The sequence below is a fragment of the Gymnoscopelus braueri genome (assembly GCF_963280865.1).
Source record: "Gymnoscopelus braueri genome assembly, chromosome: 16".
Lineage (NCBI taxonomy): Eukaryota > Metazoa > Chordata > Actinopteri > Myctophiformes > Myctophidae > Gymnoscopelus > Gymnoscopelus braueri.
Genome location: NC_137616.1, coordinates 25,370,061 through 25,397,910, shown reverse-complemented (window position 1 = coordinate 25,397,910; position 27,850 = coordinate 25,370,061). Strand labels below are relative to the sequence as shown.

The 27,850-nt window shown below is 43.8% G+C and overlaps 2 protein-coding genes across 2 annotated transcripts in view; both read left to right on the top strand.

Annotated features, from left to right (window-relative positions):
* The window catches only part of eva1aa (eva-1 homolog A, regulator of programmed cell death a), a 93,612-nt gene extending 76,258 nt beyond the window's left edge, over window positions 1-17,354 (top strand). Inside the window, exons 6-8 of the mRNA XM_080453033.1 lie at window positions 4,104-4,238; window positions 12,871-13,086; window positions 15,133-17,354. Coding sequence (XP_080309159.1) covers window positions 4,104-4,238; window positions 12,871-13,086; window positions 15,133-15,533 — 752 coding nt within the window. The 3' untranslated portion in view covers window positions 15,534-17,354. The remainder of the gene's footprint in view (window positions 1-4,103; window positions 4,239-12,870; window positions 13,087-15,132) is intronic.
* A 5,299-nt stretch (window positions 17,355-22,653) lies between these two features.
* LOC308102905 (replication protein A 70 kDa DNA-binding subunit-like) lies at window positions 22,654-24,633 on the top strand (the record flags this gene model as incomplete). Its single annotated transcript, XM_080452758.1, has 1 exon — window positions 22,654-24,633. One exon carries the CDS (start codon window positions 22,654-22,656, stop codon window positions 24,631-24,633), a length of 1,980 nt encoding a protein of 659 aa, XP_080308884.1.
* Between the last annotated feature and the right edge of the window lie 3,217 nt (window positions 24,634-27,850).

The following is a 27,850-nucleotide window of genomic DNA, read 5'->3' as shown; positions in this document are numbered from 1 at the left end:
CCACTTTATGGAGGCAAACATGGGAGGGAACTGAGGGGGCAGTTTGAGGGCACTTGCAATGGGTTTTTAACACCGTGTGTGGACAAATGTGCAGAACAGAGTGATTCAAGTGTGTAGTGTGTGCGTGTGCGTGTGCGTGTGCGTGTGCGTGTGCGCGTGCGCCTGCCTGCCTGCCTGCCTGCCTGCGCTTGTGTTTCTGTGCATTGTTGCAGTGTGTGCATACGTGAATAAGTCACATTAGTATCAGAGAATGCATTCATGTGACTGCTCCATTGTGCACCCAATACACGCACATGCATTGTTGCAGTGTGTGTGTGTGTGTGTGTGTGTGTGTGTGTGTGTGTGTGAGTGTGAGTGTGAGTGTGAGCGTGCGTGCGTGCGTGCGTGTGTGTGTGTGTGTCGGGGTGTGTCTCAACTCTCCATACAGCTTGTGTTAACGTTACGTGTGTCACCTCCCAGCGTCTCCCAGCTGTGACCCTGGGCTACATGTGCAGCCAATTAGGGCCAATCAGAGGGCTGTAATCAGGGCGGGGCCAGAGGGGTTGGTGGCAGAGCAGCAAGGGCCGGGGGGGTGTCTTGAGACCCATGATTAGTGTGTCAGACCAGGGTTTCCCAAACATTTTGAGTCCCATTTTGTATCCCATTTTTTTCCCTACAGTACATGGATTAAGTGGTTGATTTCTAATGTGTTTTGTTCGTTTGCGGGTCCTGGAGAGAGACATTTAATTTATGTTTTGGGTGTTGAGCCGTTCAAACGCTGGTGTTGCATACCGTAAATAGCAGATCTATAAGCTCACACCGTGACGCGTAGTAAGCTTGTAGATCTGCTATTTACGGAGCACAGCACCGGCACGGTATGAATCATCAGGCTAAATGATTAGTGCATCAAACTGATGAGGACGGACAGAGGGGGCTAACAGGGCCAATCAGACCGCTGCTCCATTCATTCTTCCCCCTCTAGACTCTCACCACATGGGTTACCTTGTTTGGTTTGTGTGCCACCCAGGCCTGGGTCCAATTGCATTTCGTCGCTGTCGAGTGGAAACCTGATATGTCCAAAACTGTTACTTTTCAGGGAATGTAAAAAAAATAACGTGTGTTCCAATGGATCCTATGTAGTTATTATTTAGTCACAAGTCGCGATTCGATGTGTCGTGATTGATTAATTGATTGATTGAATACTTTATTAACAGATTATTGCAAAGACAAGCACAGGGAAGTACAGTTCCAATGCAAGGTCTGTTAAGAGGATTTTAAACCCAAGAAAACACTATGGCTTGTTTCCTTTGGGGTCCTTGTAGATCGGCCCTTTTTGTTACTTTTGTGTGACACTGTAGTATGACAAAGTAATTAAGCATTAAGGAAACTGAAAAAGTTTAAATATGGAGATACAAGGTTTCTGTCTGACAGCAACGATTTGCAAAAAAAAGGCCTTCATGGTCTGTTTTTACCTAGTCAGGCACCAGATGAGTGTGGTTTGCCACAAAATGGTAACATAATGGCAACACGACTGCCAGAAACTTGAGACCGTGACAGGAGGAGCGCTTTTCAATGTGTTTGTATGTGACTTTACTTGACACTTTGCCTGACATTATCTTAATTGACCTTGGAAAAAAATATTTCGACAACCATCTGGTACTTCACAAAATGTTTTAATAAAACGGGCGTCATCCGCAACTACTATTTGGTTCTGCCCTTCACACCCGGGACAAGCAGAGGAGAAAGCTGGAGCTAGAGACTCTTTGAAGTCTAAGAGATTCAGTAAACCGGGCTTATTGTTTTTTTTATACTCGTCGTGTGTGAAGTTACTGTATGATCTACATTTCTAGAAGTTTCCACTCCGTTACCTCTCTGTTCCATCTGCTGAGAAGGGCCCATTCTACTGTAAGAGCCATTATAAGTCATGTAGTGTATACAGTGTCTGGTGTGAGAAGTAATTGCCTGCTGTGTGTTGTATTAAGGTCCTTACATTAACCTTAATACACTCAGTTGGTAATGCCTCATTCATACAGGTTGATGCTTTTATTTGTGGTGAAAAATCAACCTTGTTTCAAGAAAGAAATGACATGGCTTTATCGCTGCATAATATTTGCATTCTGTGTGGATGTACGCATGACATGAACAACATTGAATTCATGCAAACAAACAGCCCAGGTACGGGAGGATCTTAAAGGATTGATCTCAGTGCAAACAATTGAGAAGGGGCTGTCAAGGACCCTCATAACTCAGAGTTACAGACCTGTAAGGTTACATTTAGAACCCCTTCAAGGAACCAGAGACCCCCCTTTAAGAACCACTGCAATGGAGCATTGCACAATCAAGCAAGCGTTATTTACATGGAAAGGCCAATGTTTGTGTAGTGTGAACGCAGTGCCCAGTGGATCAGGCCCCAACTACCAGGGCTATGTGAGGTCCCCCCCCCCCCCCCGCACTTTAAATGGCTCTTGGCATGTTGCCAAACCTCTCGTTATGTTTATCCATCAAGCTTTTTTTTCCCTCACCCTTAATCACATGCAAGCATCTGAAATTCTCATTAGTACTGCTCTGCTAATATCAGCCAAAACTGGCTTTCTTTTTTATTAGTCCAGAGTTACAGAAATGGAAGGAGGGTAGGAGGTTAGGACAGAGAGACAGTGGGACAGACAGACAGACAGACAGATGGGGGGTGGCGTAAATCACCAGAGACAGATCAGTTTGGCAGATATATCTGCCATTATTTGACTTTTCGGTATCAGCTACAGTATGCAGCCATATGTCCTTGTAATTAACCTCTTTCAACCTGGCATCCCAATTTTGGCGCCAGGTTGTCATAGGCAAACAAGTTATCCAAAATGTTTAAAAATACCACATCTACAGGCTCACAACGCGATGCAATCCGACGCAAACTTGGGCAAATCGCTAATCGGTGGGGCTAGGACTCTCCAAAACGGGGGATCGGTCGGTGCTCTCTATAAATCAGCCGCAGTCTGGCAGGACAGACACAAGCACAGTGACCAGGATTTGCGGTCAGGGTTTCCAAAACCACATGTGAAGAGAGGGGGGCAAGAATGTATAACCCCGGTGCATTGTGGTTTTGTGTCTGGGGGTGGGGGGGGGGGGGGGTGGGGGCGTAGGGCAGACTCTCTGACTCACAGGACACTGTGAGGTTGGGGTGGAGAGGGGGGAACGGAGGAGAGAGGAGCGTAACTTTCGGGAACAGCAGCAGCACAGGGTCAAGAGGAGTGTGTGAATCAGACGTGACGCTCTGTCTACTCTCCACTACGCTGTCTCCTTCAGAGCTCTGTACCCTCGCTGTGTTTGTGTGTACTTTCACTCTAGATACGTATGTAAGTCTAGAGCAGGGGTCTTCAAACGTTTTTCAGGCCAAGGACCCCCTAGCTGAGAGAGAGATGAAGCAGGGACCCCTTCTATATTGTATAAAATTGTTAAACTTTTTTTTAACTTGGTCTGCTCTTTTTTTTCCCTCTACACCTATTTTTGGTTAGAGTTCTCCTCAGAATAGGGATGCTAGGGTTCAAGTGGTTAATGTAAAAAAAAACTATATATCACACAAAGATTTGGTGGCCCCCCTGTAGTAACTCTGAGGACCCCCTAGGGGCCCCGGACCCCCTGTTGAAGACCCCTGCTCAAGAGTATAAGAAGATATAGACTAATAACAATGTGTGGCTTCCCTGTACAATCTTTAGCTATCAAAGGTTTACTGTGTGTGCAGTTTGTGAATGAAGTCGCACAAACCACAGTGCAATATTCAAAGACAAAGCTGCAGTATACTGTAAACACCCACAATGTGGGTGTTTACATCTCAGAATGTTAGAGAATTAAGGCATCTGAAATCGCTGCGGTGCTGTAAAGTAAATATAATTCACTTGGTTGAAGGCCGTTGGTGTGTGAATGAATGGGTGAATTTAATGCACTTTGGATAAAAGGAACTTTATAAATTAAAACCAGGGGAGGGGTAGTTGGCCTATAACAGAACAGGAGAGAAAGAACCTACTGATAATAAGCTTAATCACCCTCCCATTTCTGTTTTTGCTTTTCATTTCCTCCTTCACTACCCCCCCCCCCCCCCCTTCCTTTTTCCACATCAATCTTTCTCTTTCAAGTTCCAAAGAAGTTGCTGCAGGAGCCCCCCAGAGCCCCGCCATACCCCCCACCGCCCGGTGCCCATGACCCCAACGTGGTGGGAGACGGTGCCCCCCCGGAGGGGACCTTAGTCAAAACCTCTGACGCTGTTCCAGGTGAGCAAAACCACACACGCACGCACGCACGCACACACGCACGCACGCGTTGGTATAACTATACTGTTGAGGACATGAACAGTTTAAGACGGCAATTTTGTAAATGCAATTTTTACCATGTATCTTTCTTCTTCTTTTTTTGTGTGCCTTTTTTTTAACCCTAATCGAAAAGTCTGAGTGGGCTTGTAGATCAGGTATTTTCAGCATCTCTGACGCGTATAACTCTAACCCTAACCTCTAAACCTAACCTCTAAATGACTCATTCTAATCCTAACCTCAACCTGAATCTTCTAATTGTAAGCCTAACTCTCACAATGTCTATTTCTCAAATTCTACTATACTTGTGGTGACGTTTGGCACTGATAATACACACATGCACGCGCGTGTGCGCGCGAGCACACACACACACACACACACACACACACACACACACACACACACACACACACACACACACGCACACGCACGCACGCACACACGCACACACACACACATGTACAGTATATATAGGAACATGTATGCAGTGGCATGCATCCACACAAGTGTGTTCACATATACATGCAAATGCCTACATGCACACACACACACACATTAAGTATAAACCCTTAATACTAAGCAGTTCCAGGCCTTACAGGCACAGAGCATGAACTCAGTAGCTCAGTAATTCAGGTATGGAGTCAGGCTACATTATATAAGATATTAGGTGCAATTTAATGTCAACTGGGTTCAGCTGTTCCCAGATGTATCCCAGCGGAGCTATCGCTTTGTCATTTTAATACAAAATATGCATGTTTTCACCACTAAAGAGCTAATAATTACATTTTGTATGGCACTGAGCCCTTCAGCCATTTGCATTTGCATTGCCATGTTTGCCATATAAAAGGCCATAATAATGGCTCTTTTCGACCACAAGAACCAAGTGAACTGTGCTGTGATAATTTGGGCCCTGCTCAGGAGGTGGTGATAACTCTTCTGGGAACCTAGAACTCAGAACTTATACTTCAAAAATATTTCTAAAATAGCCAATCTACAAGCTCACATTGCGATGCGTTGTGAGCTTGTAGATCGGCTATTTTTCCTTTTTTTATGAGTTTTATTATTATGTACCTCCTTGTTGGTTCTGTTTATAATGAAAGCAAAACAACAAAAATCATCACAGAACTTCACGGGCTGTAGAAAGTTTCAGGTTACGGAAGGTTCTGTGTTACCCTTCATAGTGGAAAAGAGCCATGAGAGTGAAAGACCGCATGATGAGAGAGAGAGAACAATGGAAGGACAGAAAAGACAGAGAAAAGGGTGATACCAGCAGGTATGCTTACCAAACAAGAGGATTATTCACCAGGGGAGATGACCACAGTCCAACACTTAATTTCTCTGCTCTGATTAGGAAAATGGAATCAGATGGAAAATGAGGAATGGGTAGGTGAGATGGAGGGATGGGACGATGGAGGGATGAATGAGGGATGGGGGGGGATGGATGAATGAATGAGGGACAAGGGGGGGAGCTTATGATAACTCTGACATAAATGCCAATATTAACTCTTCTGTACTACAGCAATAACACTTCTAAACACATGATGGATGGATGATGAGGGAGGAAGGGATGGAGGGATGAATGAGGGAGGAGGGGGTGAGAGGCGGCTGCTGACAGCCTGGTCCTTATGTTGGGCTTCACACATTCACACCTCAACCTGAAGAACCTGATTCACATGCATCCACAGTCAAATCCTCAGTGTTCATTTAAGTGTACAAATCTGACCAAATGGGTACACTCTCAAGAGTTACTAATAGATAAATGGACACTGAGGATTTTAGCGTGTCCGATGGTGGGGGGGGGGGGCTGATTATTATTTACTGTAAATACACACGTTTTAATCTCTCCAGTCCAGTCCGGCTCGGCTCATTTCCTCCCCTATCTGGACTGAGGTACTAGTTCAAAATCGCAATACAAAAAAATTAACATAAAAAGTTGAAATATGAAGATACAAGGTTTCTGCCAGACGGCAGCAATTTGCCAGCAGTCAAAACAGTCAATGATGTGCACATTCTGATTGAATAGTCGACCCACTGAGGAGAAAATGGATGAGGACAGCAGGATGGAATGACAGTTTTCTTCATCTTATTGTAGGATAGTAGGATTTCAGCAGAAATAGCTGGTACAGCATAAAAAAATATTTATATAAACATAAAAAAGAAAAAGAAATAGCCGGTACATGCATGGTAAAAAAAAAAGTAATTCAATGAACCTCTTTTCATTGGTGATTTATCTGCCAGCCTTTTTGCATGCTAGTGAGAGGGATTGTGATCTATTGGTTGAATGCAACCTGATGTGCAGCGCCACAGCGTTTGGTCCAGGTGGAAGCATTTACCATCAGCAGTCAGCAGTTTCAGTCCACACTGCATTTACCAGATAAAGACAGTCTGACACTCCTTGCAGCTCATGCAATTACAGGGCACCTGTGTGTGTGTGTGTGTGTGTGTGTGTGTGTGTGTGTGTGTGTGTGTGTGTGTGTGTGTGTGTGTGTGTGTGCGTGTGCGTGCGTGCGGGCGTGTGTGTGTGTGTATTATACTTGTGAGGACCAAATGTCCCCATAATTATTGCAGAATTTTAGAAATACCGTAGACAAAAAAATTGTTGTTTTATGAACACACACACGCCCGCGCATACAAAACAAATCTTGTGTCATCGAATCACTAAACATAAGGTGTACTCTTGAGTGTCCCTGTTTATTTTTTGCTTTCTGACTCAAGTGTTTTTGCTTTCAGTGAAGCGTTGCGTCGCTCACAAACATGGAGCTAAAAAAGCTGTTTTCCCACCAGTCTGAGTCCTATTACACTGGGATTGGAAGCCATCTAATTGTAAATGACTTCATGTCTCGGCCCGCCCCTCAGCTTCTTTAACTGTATTTGTCCCATTGGACATTTATTTTTCTTGCGTTATTTCTCTTGCGTCTCGGTGCGTACGAAGTTAAAACCCGCCCGTAAGATTTGCGCTTGGACCTGCGGATAGCGCAGGATCCCGCTGCCGTTGCAGGGCTCTACTCTTGGCGAGTCCTGTGAAATATCTTGCAGTGTGTGATTCCTTGTCGGCGATCAATCGTATAGTGTGAAAACCACAACGATATTATGACAGAAAGTGACTTGTGTAGTGTGAAATTAAGCTTAACGATCTGATGACTCCCCGACGACTTTAAAAGTCGTACAGTGTGTAGCTGCTCTTAGTCTGTTCATCCCCAGGTGTCTCTGGTGCACCTTATTTTGTAGTGTTCTTGTGCTTCCTGTCTGCCTGTGTAGCTGTTACCTGTTTTATCTCCCCACCCTGATTATTGTTAACCCTTGTCACCTGTGTCCTGTTTGCCCCTGCCAATCCCAGTGTTGATTGTCTTTGAGTTCGCCTGTGTCTAGTTAGTTCCCTGTGTATATAACCCTGTTTGTTTATGTGAGTGGTTGTTTGCTAGATCCTCTGTTTCTTGTACCTGTGTATGCTGTCCGATGTGAAGACTGGAAAATTAAGAAATTTTCTGCACTTTGAGTTTGAGTCTGACAGGTTTTCCTGCTTTTGGGGCGAGCTTGGAAAAACCTTGACTCTTCAGCATGTTAACTAGGGCTGTTCAGCTCAAGACCCAGAAGATAAATTCTATCCGGACCCAAACTTTGCCAAAACACATTAAATTAACCGCTTAGACCATAGTGAGAGAAATCGTGAAAATAGGCGATCTACAAGTTCACAACGTGCCTCGCTGCGACACGTGCGCTTGTAGATCGGTTATTTTTGCTACTTTTGATTTATTTTGAAAAAAAAAATTTCTGAAAGAAGTTCAGATTTTTGGAGGGAAATGTTTTGAAATGATTAAAAACTATTATATAGGAAACGTAAGGATATGCTCACAAAATGGGTCCCGACAAATCGTTGAGGAACCACTAAACTACAGAGAAACAGAAAATTCCCACTGATCAGGACTCATAAGCTAACCCCTCACCTCATACTGCTGACCCAGTGTGTACACTCAACACAAGCCCATGTCAAAACGTTTCAAAAGACTTGCGCTGTGATGGAAATATAGAGGAAATGCTTGTTCCCATCTGGTATGGTATTGGTACTCCAGAGACTGATGGTGAAACATGGGCTGACACTGAACTGAAAGTGCAGGATATGTTCAGAGAAAATCTCCATTTAGACCCTACTAAGATAGAGATTGAAAGGGCTCATCGTACAGGAAAAATTGTCACGAGGTCCAGTACCCAAGCTGAGGCTAACAGGGAACAGGGGTCTGGAAAAAAATATGACAGGCCGCGCTCCATTGTTGTTAAGCTCCTGAGGTTTAAGGACAGGGAAACAGTGCTAGGAAGGGCAAACAAACTCAAAGGTAAAAATATATTTATTAATGAAGATTATACAGAAGCTGTCAGACTTAGGAGGAAAGAGCTACTACCAAAGATGATGGAGGCAAGAAAGAATGGTCTTTTTGCTGTTCTGCGACGTGACAAGCTAATTATTCGCCCTGGTGGCCAGCAGGGGAGAGATAGTGGGTCTGATTAGAGGAGGTCATGTTTAGGTTTTTAACTGTGTGCTGTTTTTCTTTTCTTATTTTTTTAATTTTCAGTTTTTCTAAATGTCTATAAAATTACCAAAAAAAGGGTTAAGGTTTGCACATTTAAACATATGTAGTCTAAGAAATAAGGTCACTGAGCTGTGTCCTATTTTGAATGAAAATAATATTCATGTAATGGCTATCACAGAAACACACTTAGATGAAAACATACAGGATTCTGAGTTGGCTATTCAAGGATACGACATTATTCGATTGGATAGAGATGAATATGGAGGAGGGACAGCGTTTTACATTCAGGATCATATCCCTGTAAAAATTAGAAAAGACTTAGGTATAAATGGTGTAGAAGCTCTATGGCTACAAGTGCACTTACCACATATGAAGCCTATTTTAACATGCTGTTGCTATAGGCCACCTAGTTCTGGTATTGACTATTTGAATAATATTTGCACGATGTTGCAAAATGTGACCGATTCTAATTATGAAATATTATTTGCAGGAGATATGAATGTGGATTGGTTTTCTAGTAATTGTTCTTTGAAAAGAAAGTTGAGTGATGCAGCCACTGTATACAATTTGTCTCAGATTGTGAACCTGCCTACTAGAATTCATTTTAATAGAGACGGTTCACGCTCGTCCTCATGTATAGATCATTTTTTTACAAATGCCCCAGAAAAATGCTCTAAAGCAATTTCTGTACATGTGGGTTTTAGCGATCATAACATAATTGCAACAACTTGGAAAGCGAAGGTGCCCAAAAGTGGGCCTAAGATCATTAATAAAAGAATGTATAAGGCATTTTCTGAGGATAATTTTGTTAAAGATTTGAAAAATATGAATTGGGATTTAGTTCTTGACTGTAAGGATACAGACACTGCATTAATGATATTTACAACCTTATTTTCGAATATTTGTGATAAACACGCCCCAATTAAAAAGCGTACTGTTAGGAGGATCAAAGCCCCCTGGATTGATGATGAGTTAAAACAATTTATGAAAGAGAGAGATTTGCTTAAGCAGTCTGCTATTGCATCTGGCTGCCCTGATACCTGGCAAAAGTATCGAGCCCTTCGGAACAAAATTACTAAAATGAATAGACATAAGAAGAAACACCACTATCAATTTAAATTTGAGGAATGTAAATATGACAGTAAAAAATTGTGGACAATATTCAATGAAGCGGTGGGTAGGGATAAAATGGGCAAAGTGCCTTCATTTATAGAGGTGGAGGGTAAGTTTATCACTAGACCAGTTGATATAGCAAATTACTTGAATAACTTTTTCACTAATAAAGTAAGCACAATTCGAGATCAGATGCTACCAGTTAGTGGCAGACTTTCTGATTCAATTATAAAAAATAAGATAATGAAGGACAAGGTCTGTAATTTTGAATTCAAGAGAATAGGAATAGAAGAGGTAGAAAAGCTTTTATTTTCAATTAAAAGTGATAAGCCATGCGGAGTTGATCATTTAGATGGTGGGTTGCTGAAGTTGGCAGTCACGTGTATTGTGGCACCGATATGCCATATTTTTAATTTATGTATTGAAAATTGTGTTTATCCACAGCTATGGAAAATTGCAAAGGTTACTCCACTGCCAAAAAGCAGTAGGGAACCATTCACTGGTCCAAATAGTAGGCCAGTGAGTATTCTACCGGTGCTAAGTAAATTGATGGAGAAAGTTATATACAAACAAATGCAATGTTACTTTGAAGAACACAGCATTAACTCTGAGCGTCAGCATGCATATAAGGTTGGATATTCCACAAGCACAGCACTCACAGCGCTTACTGACAACTGGCTTAAAAATATTGACATGAAGTCAATGGTGGGTGCTGTGCTTTTGGACTTTAGCGCAGCATTCGATATAATAGATCATGAGTTGCTGCTCAGAAAGTTATCAGCATATCATTTTAAAGAAAGTGCTATTGAATTAATGAATAGTTATTTGGTTAACAGGCAACAATGTGTAGTGTTTAATGGTACATTATCAGAGATGGTGACCCCTCAATGTGGTGTCCCCCAGGGAAGTTGTCTAGGCCCATTGCTTTATTCAATTTTTGTTAATGATTTACCACATGTACTAAACAGTGCATGTATGGAAATCTATGCAGATGACACTACAATGTATGTATCAAGTGGAAATTCTGTTTCTGTTAATATGTTGTTGCAAGAGGAGTTAATGCTGGTTTCTAACTGGGTTAGTGAAAATAGGCTAAAGCTGAATGTTTTAAAAACAAAGAGTATTATGCTGGGTTCTAGATATATGCTGAGATCTAATCCTGAACTAAGTCTTGTTTTACAAGGTGCTGTTATTGAACAGGTTAAAGAGGCCAAATTGTTGGGCGTGATTATTGATGAAACACTGTCTTGGACGATGCAAATTAACAAAATGGTGAATACAATGAGTAGTAACATTTCAATGATAAGAAGAGGAGTACATCTGTTGACTGGTTCAACAGTTAAACTTGTGTTACAATCACTAGTTTTGTCCAGTCTTGATTATTGCCCAACGGTTTGGTCCAGTGCTTCAAAAAAGGACTTGGACAAACTTCAGCTCACTCAGAACAGAGCAGCACGTCTCGCTCTGCGCTGCTCTGGGAGGAGTAGTGTTGAGTGGATGCATGCTGCACTGTCTTGGATGAGAGTGGATCAAAGGTTGGCTTGTAGTCTAGTGACATTTTTATTTAACATCTATCATACTGGTAAACCTGCACATTTGTTGTCACAGATACAACCCACCAATACTAGACATGGCTATGACACAAGACAGGCTATGGGTGGTCAATTTACTTTGGCTTTAATACCTAGAACTAATGCACTTAAAAAAACAGTAATGTATAGAGCAGGAACATATTGGAATGGGCTACCACCACATATAATACGGATAGACAATAAATCAAGCTTCAAAAAGAAATTGAAGGAAGCCGTGATTAGTCAAACAGTTAGATTTAGTTAGTTGTTTAATGTTTGAATTATGATTAATTGTATATACTATTTTATTTAAAAAAAATTGAAATTATTTTTGTTTTGTTTAATTTCTTGATTTGCAAACTAAAAGGTGCTATACTATGTAATCATTTATAGAATTTGTGAAGATCAAAATCTTCAATCATTTTTTTTTTTTTTTGTTGTTTGTTTTTAACTATGCAATGGGAGAATTACATTGTATTATGTTTTAATTGTATTGTAAAGTGTGAATGTTTGGACCCCAGGAAGAATAGTCTTCACTGTGGTGAGGACTAATGGGGATCCGTAATAAACTAACTAAACTAATATAAATAGATCTCCTTTTTTTGGGAAAGGGTGGGGGGGGGGCACTGAATGTTTCCAGAGACAAAACATTTCCCATGTGTTTCTGTTCCCTTTAATGACCCGAGTGAGAATGAACTTGACAGAAGCGGATGCATTAGTACCTTATGAATCACACAAATCTGTGTGTGTGTGTGCGTGTGCTCCCCTGTGCTCGCGTGTCCTGTGTAATGTTGCGTGCGTCATCTGTCCGTTTTTAATTTTCTTTCTATCTCTTACAATCTGAACCGCAGTAGAGTCCTGTATTACTCATTCCTCTCAGCGGTTTGTAGTCACAGTTCCTCAGAGACAGCACTCAGACCGACATGGTTTGGGTTTTTCCTTCGTCATTTTACCATAAATGACCCAAGAAAGTACAGTCACGGTCTGACAAGAAAGCACTTGACTCACTGTACTTAAACACATGTGAGACATAACACTTGAATTGTCTCTGATGGACTCTTCTAGTGCAGTGGTTCTCAACCAGTGGTACGGGGACCACCAGTGGTCCTTGAGGGGGTTCCAGCTGGTCCCCAGCTAAATGATGGAGAGTTGGTAACCAACCAACCCTTATAGAAATTTAACTCTTGAGAGCGTAAAATGAAACCAAATGGACCCTTAAAGATCTTTAGCTCTTGAGAGCATAAAATGAAACCAAATGGATTAGGCATTCAGAGGTTAGGTAGGGGTTGGGGTTAGTGCATCAGATCTACAAGCCCAGTCAGTCTCCTCAACGGCAACGCCCATGACATGAAGTCAGACCTAAAACCTTTGTGTGTTCTTTTCCAGAGAGGAAGAGGAAGTCCGGCTCGTACTCCACCGAGGAGGAGAAGCCTTCACAGGGAGAAGTAGGAGGAGGAGGAGGAGGAGGAGGAGGAGGAGGAGGTAAAGGAGGTGAAAGACCTCCGCAACCCCCCGACATGATTCCCATCATCAACTCCACCTCCAGGTCCACCAACATGGCCCTCATCAGCAACGCACTGGCGGCCTACACCTACATAGCAGGTAGGCATACTGTTGTATGGCATTTTAGATTTCTTTGCCGCGTTATGAGCTTGTAGATCTGCTATTTAAAAAAAAATCGTGAACATTTGTGCAAATCTTTGAATATATAGTTTTTTAAAGCGAACATTTGTAAAACATTTTGTTCCAGGGACCTCCAGAAGCAAAGATTTGAGTCACAAATGTTTGCTTTAAAAAACGTATATTCAAAGATTCGCAAACATTTTCACGAAAAAAATAAGTGCCGTGCTATGAGCTTGTAGATCTGCTATTTTTGAATAGCCAAAGAAATCTTAAAGTGACACAGATGCGTAGCAGCTTTATATTTGACCATATTCACACACCGGCCATTTTGCTCCCACATCATTGGGAGGGAGTTTGACGGTGTTTCAGGACATCCTCACTGTGAGGTTGATGCTGTGAGGCCAGCAGTGTTGTGATAGACACTGTCTCAGTGTAGGAGCGTATCGTCGCTGTCGGAGGGAAACCTCGTGGGTCTCTAGGGCATTCATTTATGAAAAAACATAAACAGTTGAAATATGGAGATACAATGTTTCTGCCCGACAGGGACGATATGGTTTCATAGTGTATGTGGTGTGTGGGTGGTACGCCGTACTGTGGGCATAATCTAGAAACCCTAGTTTCCCTTTTCCTGCAACGGGGAGGTAGATAAATACGGGCCAGAGGAATGCAGATGTTAAATAGAGATACCAAGCGCACACACACACACACACACACACACACACACACACACACACACACACACACACACACACACACACACACACACACACACACACACACACACACACACACACACACACACACACACACACACACCGTCAGTCACCTGCTCCAGCCAGCTGCTAAAACACACGGTGGTGGTGGTGGTGGAGTTGGGGGTCTTTCCTGTCTCATTACCTCCCACTCTGACAGACAAATAAACACTTACTGCACGGTGAAACACACAGTGCGTATAGTCAAATAAACACACACGCAGCGTACTGTACGTACTGTAGACGGGGGTCAGCGATGTACTGTTAGTTGAAGGTAAGCCCACGAGAACCTGAGTCGTGCTGGCTTTTTCGTGAAATTTGTTTTTTTGTGAAATATAAGCCAATATAAATACATTATTCATGACACACACTAACTGACCGTATCCATTAGAATAAGACATACCAGACGTTGTTACATGGATACACAAATTAATGCTAATCTGAAAACATACGTTTGACTGATTGCCCTACGATAGCTATGTCCTTTTCTTTTCTTTTTTGGGTTATTCTTTCAGGCTTTTCTGAGCCTTTATTTGATATATACTGTGGAGAGAGACAGGAGACATGGAGAAAGAGAGTAGGGGAGTGACATGCAGTCAAATGGTCCGGCCGGCCGGGAATCGAACTGGAGTTTAGCCCATGCCCACATTAATGTTTACCACTACATCAAAGCCTTGGGTGAAGTTGTGTAACTAAACCTGCAGAAACCCTGGACTCTCTCAATACACATAAACATAAAAGCACACAGATGCAAACCCAGTTGTTCAGCTCAAGAGGATAGAACATACACAGATGACTTCATACAGGTCAACTGCGTGCAGCTGCTCTCGCCAGTTTATAATGTCACCCAACTGAAGCACTATTGTCCGACATTATCATTTCCAATCTCAACGGCTGTGGGAAAGTGAGTGCATCGTCATGGGAGCCGTAACTCTATGTGTATGTACACTCTTTAGGAGAGTGAGTGAAGTGAAACATTTCATGGCAGAACAGGTGGAGGACAAAGAAAGTCTACAAATACTTTTAACGACATGAACCTTTTCGGGCGAACATTTGATTTGGTGTAAAAGGAGCAGACCAAGTATAGAGCCCTGGGGGTCCCTGGTCAACAAAGTATATAGAGTTTAAGAGGTCAAAGTGAGACCTGAACGCTGCTGAGAATGATTGACTGCTGTGGCATTTATCCTCTTCACGTCCGGTTAAAAAAGAAATGTGGCTCCTTTAAATCACCATCTCCTTCTCTCTCTGTCTCATTACCTCTCTCCCACATCAGACCACCCGGAGAGGGCGGCGCTCTTCTTCGTGTGCGGCGTGTGCCTGGGCCTCTTCCTCACCCTGTTCGCGCTGGTTGTCCAGATCTCCTGCCGCACCGACTGCCAGCCCCGTCACCGGCGGGGTGCGCCGCCACCGGCCAACAAGAAGAAGAGCCGGGCGAAGCCTGTCGACTCGTCCTCCGACTCCAGCGACTCGGACTCGGACTGGGAGACCACGTCGGACCTGTCGGCGCGACGCCACCGGCGCTTCGAGCGCACGCTCAACATGAACGTGTTCACGTCGGCCGAGGAGCTGGAGCGGGCGCAGAGGCTGGAGGAGAGAGAGCGGATCATACGGGAGATCTGGATGAACGGCCAGCCCGACATACCGGGGACGCGCAGCCTCAACCGCTATTACTGAGAGGGACGCTTATACATGAGTCTGTGGGGGAGCGGCCGCCTTGAGGGAGCTTATTTGAGCAGGACTAAATGGAACACGGGACGCAATAGGGTTTGGAAGTGAGAGAGGGGAGCCTTCGGAGACAAGGGTTCCTTCAACTAGAACCTATTAAGAGAGAGTGCAGTAGTGGTAGGACCACTTTGGACCACTGGGGTTTGGATCCACACGCCGAGAAGCGAGATATAGAAGACTTGAGAAGATGGCTCTTCCTTTCTCTTTCTCTCTCCCCCTCTCTCTCTCTCTCTCTCTCTCTCTCTCTCACAGTCTCTCTGCGTGACCCTATAGGTACTATAAGCTAGACCTCCTTCCAGTAAGAGAATAAGCTCCCACTCAGCATGGTAAGCTTGGCCAGAAGCCTGCCTCTTATTTGTGGAGGGGAAGGGCAATAGGCTGTCTGCTGCACTGTCTTGCTTGTGACCTCACCAGACCCTATTGAAGAGGAGGGTCATGGGCCAGCTGCCTTAAGAGACACAAGCAGGCCTGTATTAGACTAAATGGTGACTGAAGGACTAACCCCTGAGACCTGTCCATTTCATACAGAATACGGGGGCAGCCATGAAAGACTATGAAGCTTGCGGCTTGCTTTGTGCTTAGTACTCCAGTATTCAAGTGGGGAGTTTTGGAGAGATGACCTAAGGCCTACACTAGAACTCTGTACTGGGTCGGAGAACCCAACAACGTCAGACAATCTTACCACGGTCAACAACTATGCTGCCTTTTGAACTTTTTTTTTTTAACCAAAAGATATTGTGTTTTATGGAATTCATCTCAGCCCTTATAAAAAAAAATCTATTTTATAATATTTAATATTTAGATTATTGTGTATTTTTTCTCGTTTTGTTTTCAATTATGGTGTATTATTATGAGATATTTTTATACTTTCGGCGAAGGTTGTCTGGCACCTCAGGGATGCAATCCTAGAGCTTCTGTGTGTGGTTGATGTATTTGCTTCATAAGAAGGGGATCAGTCCATTTCAACAGCTGTGTCAGCATTTGAACATTTTTAAAAGAATTCAATATCAAGTTGACAGCCTCAAAGAGGTTTTTAGTGATTTAACGTTATTTTTGATATGATTAATTAACGGTGCAGTGCCTTGCCTACACAGTGAAATCCTCAGTGTTACAATATAGTTAATTACAAAATACAAATGTAATGAATATAAAATATAAAATATAAAATATTTAACCGAATGGACCCGTACAGGTCCATTTGGTTGCATTTTGCTAAATTAACACTGAGAATTTTTATGTGTACTAAGCAGTCAGTCAACCAGTCACAATCCACTAATAGTACTGCGTTGTTCAATGAGCTCACGTACAATCAGAATGAAACGGTGGAATAGTGAATTTCTGTCAAACATTGCACTTGCTCTCTTGCCAGATGGATATGTACATTTTCAGATTGTGCCAATTTTATATCAATTACATCAGCTAACAAAGGAGCAATGTGGTCCTCAAGGCTAGCTAGCGTTCCCTCGTGGAGCACCATAGGACTTTTTAGTCTTTTAAATCATGTTACCAATTGAATATAAGCTATTGTCAATCCGGTGCTGTTTGTGCTGCACTGGATTCAACCATAGGAATAATATGATAGTTTTCTTAAGAAGCGAGAGTTGAGTTGAAAGTACACAGGACATTATAGGGTCATCCACACTAATACTGCCACTCTGTATGGGTTTGCTAAGATAGTTTTTGTTTAAATTTGAATGGGACTAAAATATGCCAATAGCTGGTAAGCAAGACCAAAATATGACTCCTGTGCTTGGAATAAACTATGTTGAAAAATAACCTCTGTCTACTTTTATACAAATTTGTCATTGCAGCCCCAGACATTTTATCATAAGCATTGCTTGCCCTCTGGTGGTAAACTTAGGTATCTAGGCAATGTCTATTTTAGAGAATTAACATGACAGATAGCTTAACAAAGCTGTGTGACTAAGATGCTCAAGTTTCCAGGACGAACTGACTATGCAACAATTAAACACACATCGTCAATACCTCAAGGCTGTCAGTTCCAGGATGTGAAGTAGATCTGGTCTGCTGCAGAATGCATCTAGATGTTACATTGTACACGAAACAGTTACAGTACAATCACCAGTTATAAACTGTACACCAGTTTAAATCTCAGATGTCAGTCTGTGACGGGACGGGACGGGACGGGGAGGGGGACGGGGGGGAGAATTACATGAAACTCTGTTCATCTTTCCCACAGTGATGGCCAGGAATCCATGGACATACAATGCCAAATAGGACACTCGTGAACAAACTGCAACTTGCATCTTCGCAAATCGGCCTTGCTAGGAGGCAAGTATGGCAAGGGTTTGTGTTGTGTTTCACATCAGACCAGAGGCCTACATATTTAGGTGTTATTGAGGTGGCGAGAGACCATGTGAGACAGATAACATTTGTTAATTCAAACAACATATCATGTTATTAGAGGCCCTGGTGGTAGCATTCCCAGAATCACTATATAGGACACAAGGGTATAAACCTTGGCAGCTCTCTCTCAGCAGGCTGAGATGGAAGTGAGCAAGGCGGACCTGCATCGGACCTGCGTGTCTACCATCCTGACGTGAAGATGGAAGAGGAGTCCAAAGGCCTAGTTTGGATGGATGTTTAACTGGAAGGATGATCCTGATACCCAGGTTAAAGTCAAAACTGGAGTTTTTTTTTACTTCGAAATCTCCAGCTGGTCTTAGATCACCCCTGCTGAGAAAGCCATGTTACTGCCATGGGTCAATATATATATATAAATTTCACTTAACCCCTTAATCCCAAACAATTTATACAAAAGCTTTTTCAATTGATTTTGGTACCTCTAGGCTCTAGGCATGCTGAAGAATATATTGAAATTATGTAAAGGAACGGTCTAATCCGCATGTGTTCTACTGATAATCGGCTGATTCGTTTACCAGATCCAAAGCCACTATGAGAATATGCTTTAGCCTGTGGGAACCAACTATTGATGAATTGTATTGATGCTAATCTCTGTGAAGGAGTTAATGTCTCTCTGGGTCGCTGATGGAACTCCACTCTACCAAGGCATGTCAAGCCTTTTTATACCGTTGGCTGCGGCCCTAATGTCACTACGGTGATGTCAGGTAGTGTCAGACATCTCCATATATGGAGCGGCCTATGTCAGTTATGCCCAAATCGGGGACTATGACGTCAGTCCTGGACGTTTCGGTTATCTTCATATATGGAGTTCCGGGAGGGGCTCTCTGATGTCATAGCTAGGTATGCCAGGTATCTCCATGCATAGCATCATAGAATCTAGGAGATTCTATGATGTCAGACTTGGGGAGGTTGGTTGTCTCCATCTATGGGGATCTCCATATATGGGAAAGTTAGGATCGCATAGGTCACTAGAGGTCGGGACTGAATGGGTCATTCCTCCCCTTATATAGGTTTCTGGGCATCCTGCCATGATCCACCTTGCAGTGTTATCCATCTATGGCTAATACTGGCAAATATGCCCTGAATGTTCTTTACACCATGGATGAATAAACTGAATTAAACATTATCTTTGAATTATTACAACCTTTGTCAAATAAACAATTATCTTAATAACAAGAACCCGGGGACCTGGTACTGCCAGACCCCTAGTGGTTGAAATCTGAATGGCCGGGCTTCGCATGACGTGTGTCCCTTCTATGTCCCTTCTATGACGAAAGGGGGACAGACTTTTTTGGCTGGGGCCGGGGGACCAAGTGACATACCATGTATGGAGAAAACAGATACAAAGCCTCATGTAAGCCCGACCCCTTGGGTCTGGCAAAAAAATTGGCTGGATGTCACAAAAAGATTCACAAAGCATGTTACGCTTTGCCATTAAAAAGCGCCTCTGACGAAAACTCCTCACTCCATTGGACCCTCAAATTGTCCGTCAAAAACAAACAACTCCCCCCTCCTCTCAGGCTCTCGAGAAGCTCTGCTCTGTATGAGGCAGACAGGGAGAAGATTTTTCAATGCTTTTGGGAGAACATAAACTGGGAAGAGAAGAGAATGTATGTGCAAGGATTGATAGATGTCACCCCAGTAAAGAGGAGAAGGGTGTCTTCACAAAGGTCATCTGCTCGTGTTTTCTTTTTAAATGTTAATGGACAGAGAATGAGTGTGTGCAGGAGTTTGTTTCAAACATCTCCAAGAGCTCAAGGAGATCATGCCAAAAGACTTTCACAGCTTTTATGACAATCTAAAGCACTAAGAAACACCCACCACACACACGCAACACACAACACACAACAGTGTGATAATAAAATGTTGATAGGTATATGATAGGTAAATTCAACTGTGGTTGTTATTGTTAGTGCAGTAGGCTACAGATTTGATAGGCTAAAGATTCTATTTTTCATGAATGTATTTTGTATTTATATGCCATTTTTTTTATTGTTGGTGTGCCATGATCGCTTTTGTTAAATACATGATTGAGTATTGAGGCAGAATTGTTTGTTGCACTCAACTGTAGAAGAACAACAGTGGTAACAGTTAGATCCATGGTTGTTTACAATGCATGTTAAAATAAAAGTTGTTTAAGTACAGAATTCAGCTTGATCTATAGTATATGAGGATGGCGCTCACCATAAATAGCTGATCTCCAAGCTCACAATGCGTTGTGATGTGTTGTGAGCTTTGAGATCCATTGCCAGCTGTTCTTATCAATGATGGACAAAACCTCCTAACTCCACTTGCACTGGATTTGGGTAAAGTGGTGATAATATAATGACACATGCAAGTATCTGATAATATATAAAGTCACAATACCAAGTTTGATGAGGCAGTATTGCTTTGTTTTAAAAATATAAGGTTTTCTTCATTTTCTGAAAAATTACCATTTTGGATTTAGCTGGTTCCGGCCGAACAGCAGAGATATTATATATAGTATCTTACGTCACATGTTACATCACAAACGAAACGTGCATATATACCATTGCAGCCTGAAAAAGACAAATCACATGTAACGTGACATATCAGCTCCTTCTTTAGCCTAGCAAACAGGAAGTGTGAAAGGTGTAAGGACGTACACATACATTTCTGCATCTCCTCCACCTGCTGCACGTCCTGGACCATCAAACAGCCTCATGTCTGCATCCCCAGCTCCTGGTCTTGACCGTGGCAGCGGTACGGTGAAGACCCCTGCTCGTACCCCATCTGTAACTAAAGTAACTCCTATTGCCTGTCTCAAACCCGACCAAAGAAAGTGGACTGTGCGAGCTCGTGTGACTAATAAGAGCGAGGTCCGTGCATGGAGCAACTCTCGAGGAGAGGGCAAGCTCTTCTCTTTTGAGATCATGGATGAAAGCAAGGAGATCCGGGTCACAGCCTTCAACGACGAGGTGGACACTTTCTTCTCTTTAGTGGAGCAGGGCAAGGTGTACCTCATCTCCAAGGCAACAATAAAGATAGCCAACAAGCGGTACTCCTCAGTGGAGAACGACTACGAGATTACACTGAACAACATCACCACCATCTTGCCCTGTGATGACAGCCCGGACATCCCCACACTGCAACCTCCACCTGAAATAATTCCTATTGCCTGTCTCAACCCCAACCAAACCAAGTGGACTGTGCGAGCCCGTGTGACTAATAAGAGCGAGGTCCGTACATGGAGAAACTATCGAGGAGAGGGCAAGCTCTTCTCTTTTGAGATCATGGATGAAAGCAAGCAGATCCGGGTCACAGCCTTCAACGACGAGGTGGACACTTTCTTCTCTTTAGTGGAGCAGGGCAAGGTGTACCTCATCTCCAAGGCAACAATACAGATAGCCAACAAGCGGTACTCCACAGTGGAGAACGACTACGAGATTACACTGAACTACATCAGCACCATCTTGCCCTGTGATGACAGCCTGGACATCCCCACACTGCAGTGTGACTTCGTACCCATCGCTGAGCTAGAGAACAAGGACGGAGGTGTCTCGGATCACGACTAAAACGGGCAGAGACGTCTCCAAGAGAGAACTCAGCCTCTAGGCTATAGGCATGCTTAAGAATATACTAAAATGATGTAAAGGAACAGTCTAATACACTTTGAGATGGATAAACTGCGGTAAACATTATCTTTGAATTATTGCAACCTTTATCAAATAAACAGTTGTCTTATTAAGAAATGTGGGTGGATGTCACAAAAAGATTCACAAAACATGTCGTCACCTTGCTAAACGAATGGCCTAAGTAATTTTTTGAGGACATTTTTATTTTTGCTTAAGTCAGCTCCTCATGACACTGACCACCTCTGGTAAAATCGCCTATATCTCTTATTGAAAAGGATCATGCTGTTCCCGCCCCTTTTAGTATAATGGCCTATCTCCCCAGTGTGACTTAGGCCAAAATAGGCTTTTTTTTGGCCTAAGTCACATGTTTTTGTGCGGAGAAAATCATCAAATCGTTTGGCCTAAGTCAGGTTTAATCCTATTTAAACCTTATTAAATCTCTTATGTTACATAACTGACAGACAGTGTTATTTTTATATTAATAATTTGTTATAAACGTTTTGGGTGAAATTATTAAGAAATATCATATAGTTTTGTTTTGGATCAGTTTTTAATTTGTTCTGAACAACTTAAAAAAATTACTTAGGCCATTAGTTTAGCAAGGTGACGATGTTACGCTTTGTCATACAAGATGTCACAAAACGGATTTGATTGGCCAGTGACAGTGCTCTGATCAGTGCTACTATTAGATGACATCATTATTAGAGGACAAACATGATATACTGTATATGTCATAACTAAAATGTGACATAAGATACAAAATATACAGTATGTTATATATAGTATCTTACTGTACGTCACATGTTACATCACAAATGAAACGTGCCTATATGGAGACCACTTCAAACTGAAGGCTGCATAGAAGCCTGAAAAAGACAAATCACACGTAACGTGACATATCAGCTCCTTCAGTCTTGGAGGCAACCAGGAAGTGTGAAAGAAGTAAGGATGTATATGAACTGATCACATGTAACATGCATGTACAAACAGAGGACCTATAAAACATCTATCCACAGGGCAGAGCTACAGACACCAAAGATATGTGTAACAACACTAACCAGCAATTGGACTGATCAAGTATTGAGAACATGTCTGTAACATTAACAGAGGGGGCTGTTGAGGCCCTGATGAAAAGTCTGGAGATGACCAGACCGGTGATGCTTCAAGTGTTGAAAATGTATGAGTCCACTGCCAGGTCCGGCCGGCCCGGCTACCGGCTGATGGCGATGAGTGATGGTGTGCATACCACCATCTTCAGGTTAGCACCCCAGTTAAACAGTCTGACTGAGCTGATGGCAATTCACTGTGTGTGCCAGCTGAATAAGACGACCACCAGCACACTGGTAAATGGAAGACGTGTGGTGACTATATGGGAAATGGAGGTAATGAAGTCAGCTGAGGAAATTGGAGGCAAGATTGGAAATCCCACTCCATATACTGGCTATGGCACGACTAAATCTCCCCAGAAGCCCATTCCGAGCACCTCTTTCTCTCCCCAGAAGCCCAGTCCAAGCACCACCTCATTCTCTTCCCCTCCCCAGAAGCGTGGTCCAAGCACATACTCGGGAGAGTATGATAAGCTTGGACCTCCTCTGAAGCGCTCTCCAAGCACCTACGTGTCTGCATCTCCTCCACCTGCTGCACGTCCTGGACCATCAAACAGCCTCACGTCTGCATCCCCAGCTCCTGGTTTTGACCGTGGCAGTGGTTTGCTGAAGACCCCTGCTCGTACCCCTCAACCTGCATCTGTAACTAAAGCAACTCCTATTGCCTGTCTCAACCCCTACCAAACGAAGTGGACTGTGCGAGCTCGTGTGACTAATAAGAGCGAGGTCCGTACCTGGAGCAACTCTCGAGGAGAGGGCAAGCTCTTCTCTTTTGAGATCATGGATGAAAGCAAGGAGATCCGGGTCACAGCCTTCAACAAAGAGGTGGACACTTTCTTCTCTTTAGTGGAGGTGGGCAAGGTGTACCGCATCTCCAAGGGAACAATAAAGATAGCCAACAAGCAGTACTCCTCAGTGAAGAACGACTACGAGATTACACTGAACAACATCACCACCATCTTGCCCTGTGATGACAGCCCGGACATCCCCACACTGCAGTGTGACTTCGTACCCATCGCTGAGCTAGAGAACAAGGACCCGGACGCCATTATTGATGTGATTGGAGTGTGCAGGAGTGCTGGGGAGGTGTCTCGGATCACGACTAAAAGGACGGGCAGAGACGTCTCCAAGAGAGAACTCAGCCTAATGGACACCAGCGCTAGAGAGGTGAGAGTCACCCTGTGGGGAGAGCAGGCAGAGATGTTCGATGGCTCTGCTCAGCCCATTGTAGCCGTCAAAGCAGCTCGCCTGTCTGACTTTGGAGGCCGATCTCTGTCAGCGTCGTTCAGCTCAACGATCATCGTCAACCCAGATATACCGGAGGCCTTTAGCCTCAGGGCATGGTATGACAGGGTAGGCCAAGCCTTAAGCAGCCAATCCCTGACACAAACCTGGTCATCGGGGGGCGTAGCCAAGGTCAACTGGAAAACCCTGGGCGACATGAAGAATGGACCTCAGGGACAGGGAGAATGGGCAGATTACTGCGACAGTGTGGCAACGGTGGTCAACATTCGTAAGGAGAACTGCATGTACCAGGCGTGTCCCCGTGCAGACTGCAACAAGAAGGTTGAAGACCTGCAGAATGGAAATTACCGCTGTGACAAATGTAACCGAGAGTTTCCCGACTTCAAATACAGACTTTTACTGGCCGTCAGTATAGCGGACTTTGGGGACAACCAATGGGTGACGTGCTTCCAGGACACCGCTGAGGTCCTGCTGGGCCACAACGCAGAGTCACTGGGACATCTCAGAGACACAGATGAGGCTGCATTCGACGACGTGTTCCACAAAATATTCTTCACCACTCATGTGTTTAAAAACAGAGTCAAGCTGGAGACATACAATGATGAGAATCGTGTGAAGACCACAGTAATGGAAATCCAACCAGTGGACCACAGGGAATACAGCAGGAGGCTGATCAGCAACATCCGCAGAATGGCCAGCTGCCATTCCGGTCTGTGAACGTGCACAAATATGAGTCTGTTGGATACAAAATCATGCACAAAATGATTGGACAGCCTGCATTCACATTCTCGTTAAAGGTTCTTTGACATTCATTTTCACTAATAGTATAGAGCCGATGCAGGTGAACAGGTGATGAAGAACGGTGCAGAGGGATCGCTGTCATGATCATCAAGGACCTCAAAGTTGTGGCGTGTCCCATCCTGGGGACAATAGGAGAAACAACATAACCAAGGTGCTGCAGCCCTGTCAGGTGTTCTACAAAATCATCCAGTCTATGTTCACGCCCGCTGCAGAGACTCCACAGGGGCTAGACAGCCCCGTACTCCCAGAGTTATGGGAGGTGGAAGGAGCTCAAGTTGTGGTTCCTGGAGGACTACATGGATGAGGACGGACAGTCACTGGCCCCACTGATACCACAGGGAGAGAGTCACTACAGTAGTGATGTGCGGGTCGGGTTTTTTCATGACCCGCTCCGCCCCAACCCGCCACGGAACCTAACCCGCCTCAACCCGCCCCGCAAACCCATATATAAATCTATGGCTCAACCCGCCCCGCGACCCGCGGTGGGAATATATATGTATATTATATAGCGCTCTTTTAAGTACCCAAAGTCGCTTTAAATGTCTGCAGTAGCACAACATTGTCATGGGCTAAATAAACAAGCATGTTGTTTTTTGTTTTTTTTTCGTGTGAGAGCGGCTGACCCACTCACCCGCAGCCCGCATAATTGCCTCTGAAATCCTGACTCGACCACCCGCGCCTCGGGTTGACCCGCGGGACCCGCGGGTTACGGGTCAGCCCGCTCATCACTACACTACAGGTAGCTTAGCTATCAGCTCTACCTGCCTGACTCTGGAGGCAGCGGTTGGCCATGGCCGAGGAGCTGGATGCACTGCCTCAACTGAACGCCCAAGCTATAGACCAATTATTTGTTTACTAACATCGAGACTGGACGCACAGGTGATTGTTTCACGCAATCAATTCCCAACTTTGAACATTCAGTGGATTTTCTGTGGTCTGGGGTTTTCTGACTAATTAGGCTGAAAAGTAATCTGAGCTTGGCCCTTCGGCAGTGAGGTCACAGCCGATTAATCCCGCCCACTCTCCTCCTCGCCCCTCCCCTCCCCTATCCTTTCCTTTGGGGGGGGGGGCGGAGCAGAGGTGATGATTGACAGGCAAAATCCCTCACCAGCGACACCCGCAGGCAAAGATTTCTTTTTTCATTGCAGTTGAAAAGGCTTTAGAAATGTGAGAGAAAAACACCTGCCATGGATCAATGGAGTGGAATTTTTTGTTAAAACTTTCTATACACGTTTGAAGAACCATGACAAAGACTTTTAATGTGTGGTAAAACTGAACGTCATGAAACCTTTAAGGGGTCTATGGTAGTAGACACGCCTCTCGCCTCTATGGCAGTGTTGCCAGACTCTGCGAGAGAAGTAAGCAACAGGTCTAAGCCAATGGGGAGCCACTAGCAGTGTTGCCAGATTCTGCGAGACAAATCAGAGAAAACAGATAGCAAGCTGGTATACATGACTGAGTCATGTCTTGTTTTTCTTTCAGGAAAACAAGGGAACCAGGAGACGTGGTACTGCCAGACCCCTAGTGGTTGAAATCTGAATGGCCGGACTTCGCATGACGTGTGTGCAGAGGAAAAGAGGGACAGGACAGGGAAAGAGGGACAGACCGACCGACCGACCGACCGACAAAGCCTCATGTTGGCCGACCCCTTGGGTCTGGCAAAAAGTGGCAGGGGAAGAGAGAGAGAGGGGGGGGGGGGGGGGGAGAGAGACGGTGGGAGGGGGGGGGAGAGAGAGGTTCTTACACATAAAGAATGGTTCATATTAATGGCCCTGGTTGCATATCAGTGGGTGTGGAGAACATGTAACTTGGTTAATTAAAATGTTGATTAGAAACAGGTGGGGTGCTGGGACACAGTCAGAGAGAAGCACTGTCAGTAAGTTTGGAAGAAAACCGTGTTCTTACCGCACACTCTATTTTGTAACCTGTGCCATTTTTGTTCATTTTGATTCTCTTCTGGAGTGGATTCTTTTTAGTATATTAAAAGATGACAAACTTTTGTTGAGCGAGCGAGTAAGCCACACGCATTTAAACCTCTACACTTCTGCCTATTGGTGAACAGCTGCTCAAAGGCCCTGCAATGTATCCAAACCAGGGAAGTCCAGTCTGTCAGTCTAGGCCTTAATGTCCACGAAGCATGTCCAGGGTTGTGGTTGGAGTTAGCTGCATTATGAATGGTTGGATGCTCATGATATGATATGGCATTTACTGTATGTGCCACTTGTGCAGCAAACCCAGGAAGAACACAATGAGCAAATGGTCACAGTAGTAAGTTACATCTTGTGGCAATAAATATATGAAGGCCTTTGGCGACAGAAGCTGGATTTCTTACTTAGATGGGTATGTGTTTCTCATAGTGGGGTCTGGGGACCCCCAGGGGTCCTTGGGGGGTTCCAGGGGGTCCCCAGCTAATGTAGATAGATAGATACAGTGGATAGATAGATACCTTTATTATCCTGCGGGAGGAAATCAGTCGCCCAGAGGCGGCACAGCAGTTAAAGTTACAAAGTAGTAGTAGTAGTAGTTACAGAGTAAGAAACATAAAAAGTACTGTTGTGTACAGCAATATAAGGCAAAAGAAAAAACAAAACAAGAAGCATCAACAATACAGAGCAACGGTAAACGGAGGTACAAAAAATTATAAAGTGTCCTCTGTGCTTCACAAGTGTCTCACCATTTCTCGTCATAAAACAAATAAAATAATTATCAGTGCAATGCCAATCAAAAAGAGTGTCCATTTGGTCAGTGCAAAAACGTGAGAAGTGGAAATGCTCACTGTGAAAAACAGCACAAAAACCCCCACCCTGACAATAGAGGTCAGAAAAACATTTATTCCAGGTTAAGTTATGGTTGTCCTGGCCAAGCGACCAAAGTAGTTAACAGCATCACAATTATTTTAACCACTTTATCCTTATAATTTATATTTTGGCTATTCAAAAATAGCATATCTACAAGCTCACAGTGAGCTTGGACATGTGCTATTTTTGAAAAATATTGAAAATGTTTGGAATATTTGTTTTATTTTTTAACACAAATCTTCTCTTTTGGGGGTCCCTGGCACAAAACATTTTCAGATGGAGGTCCACGGCCAAATGTAATCAATTTGGGGGGTCCTTGGCACGAAAAGGATTGA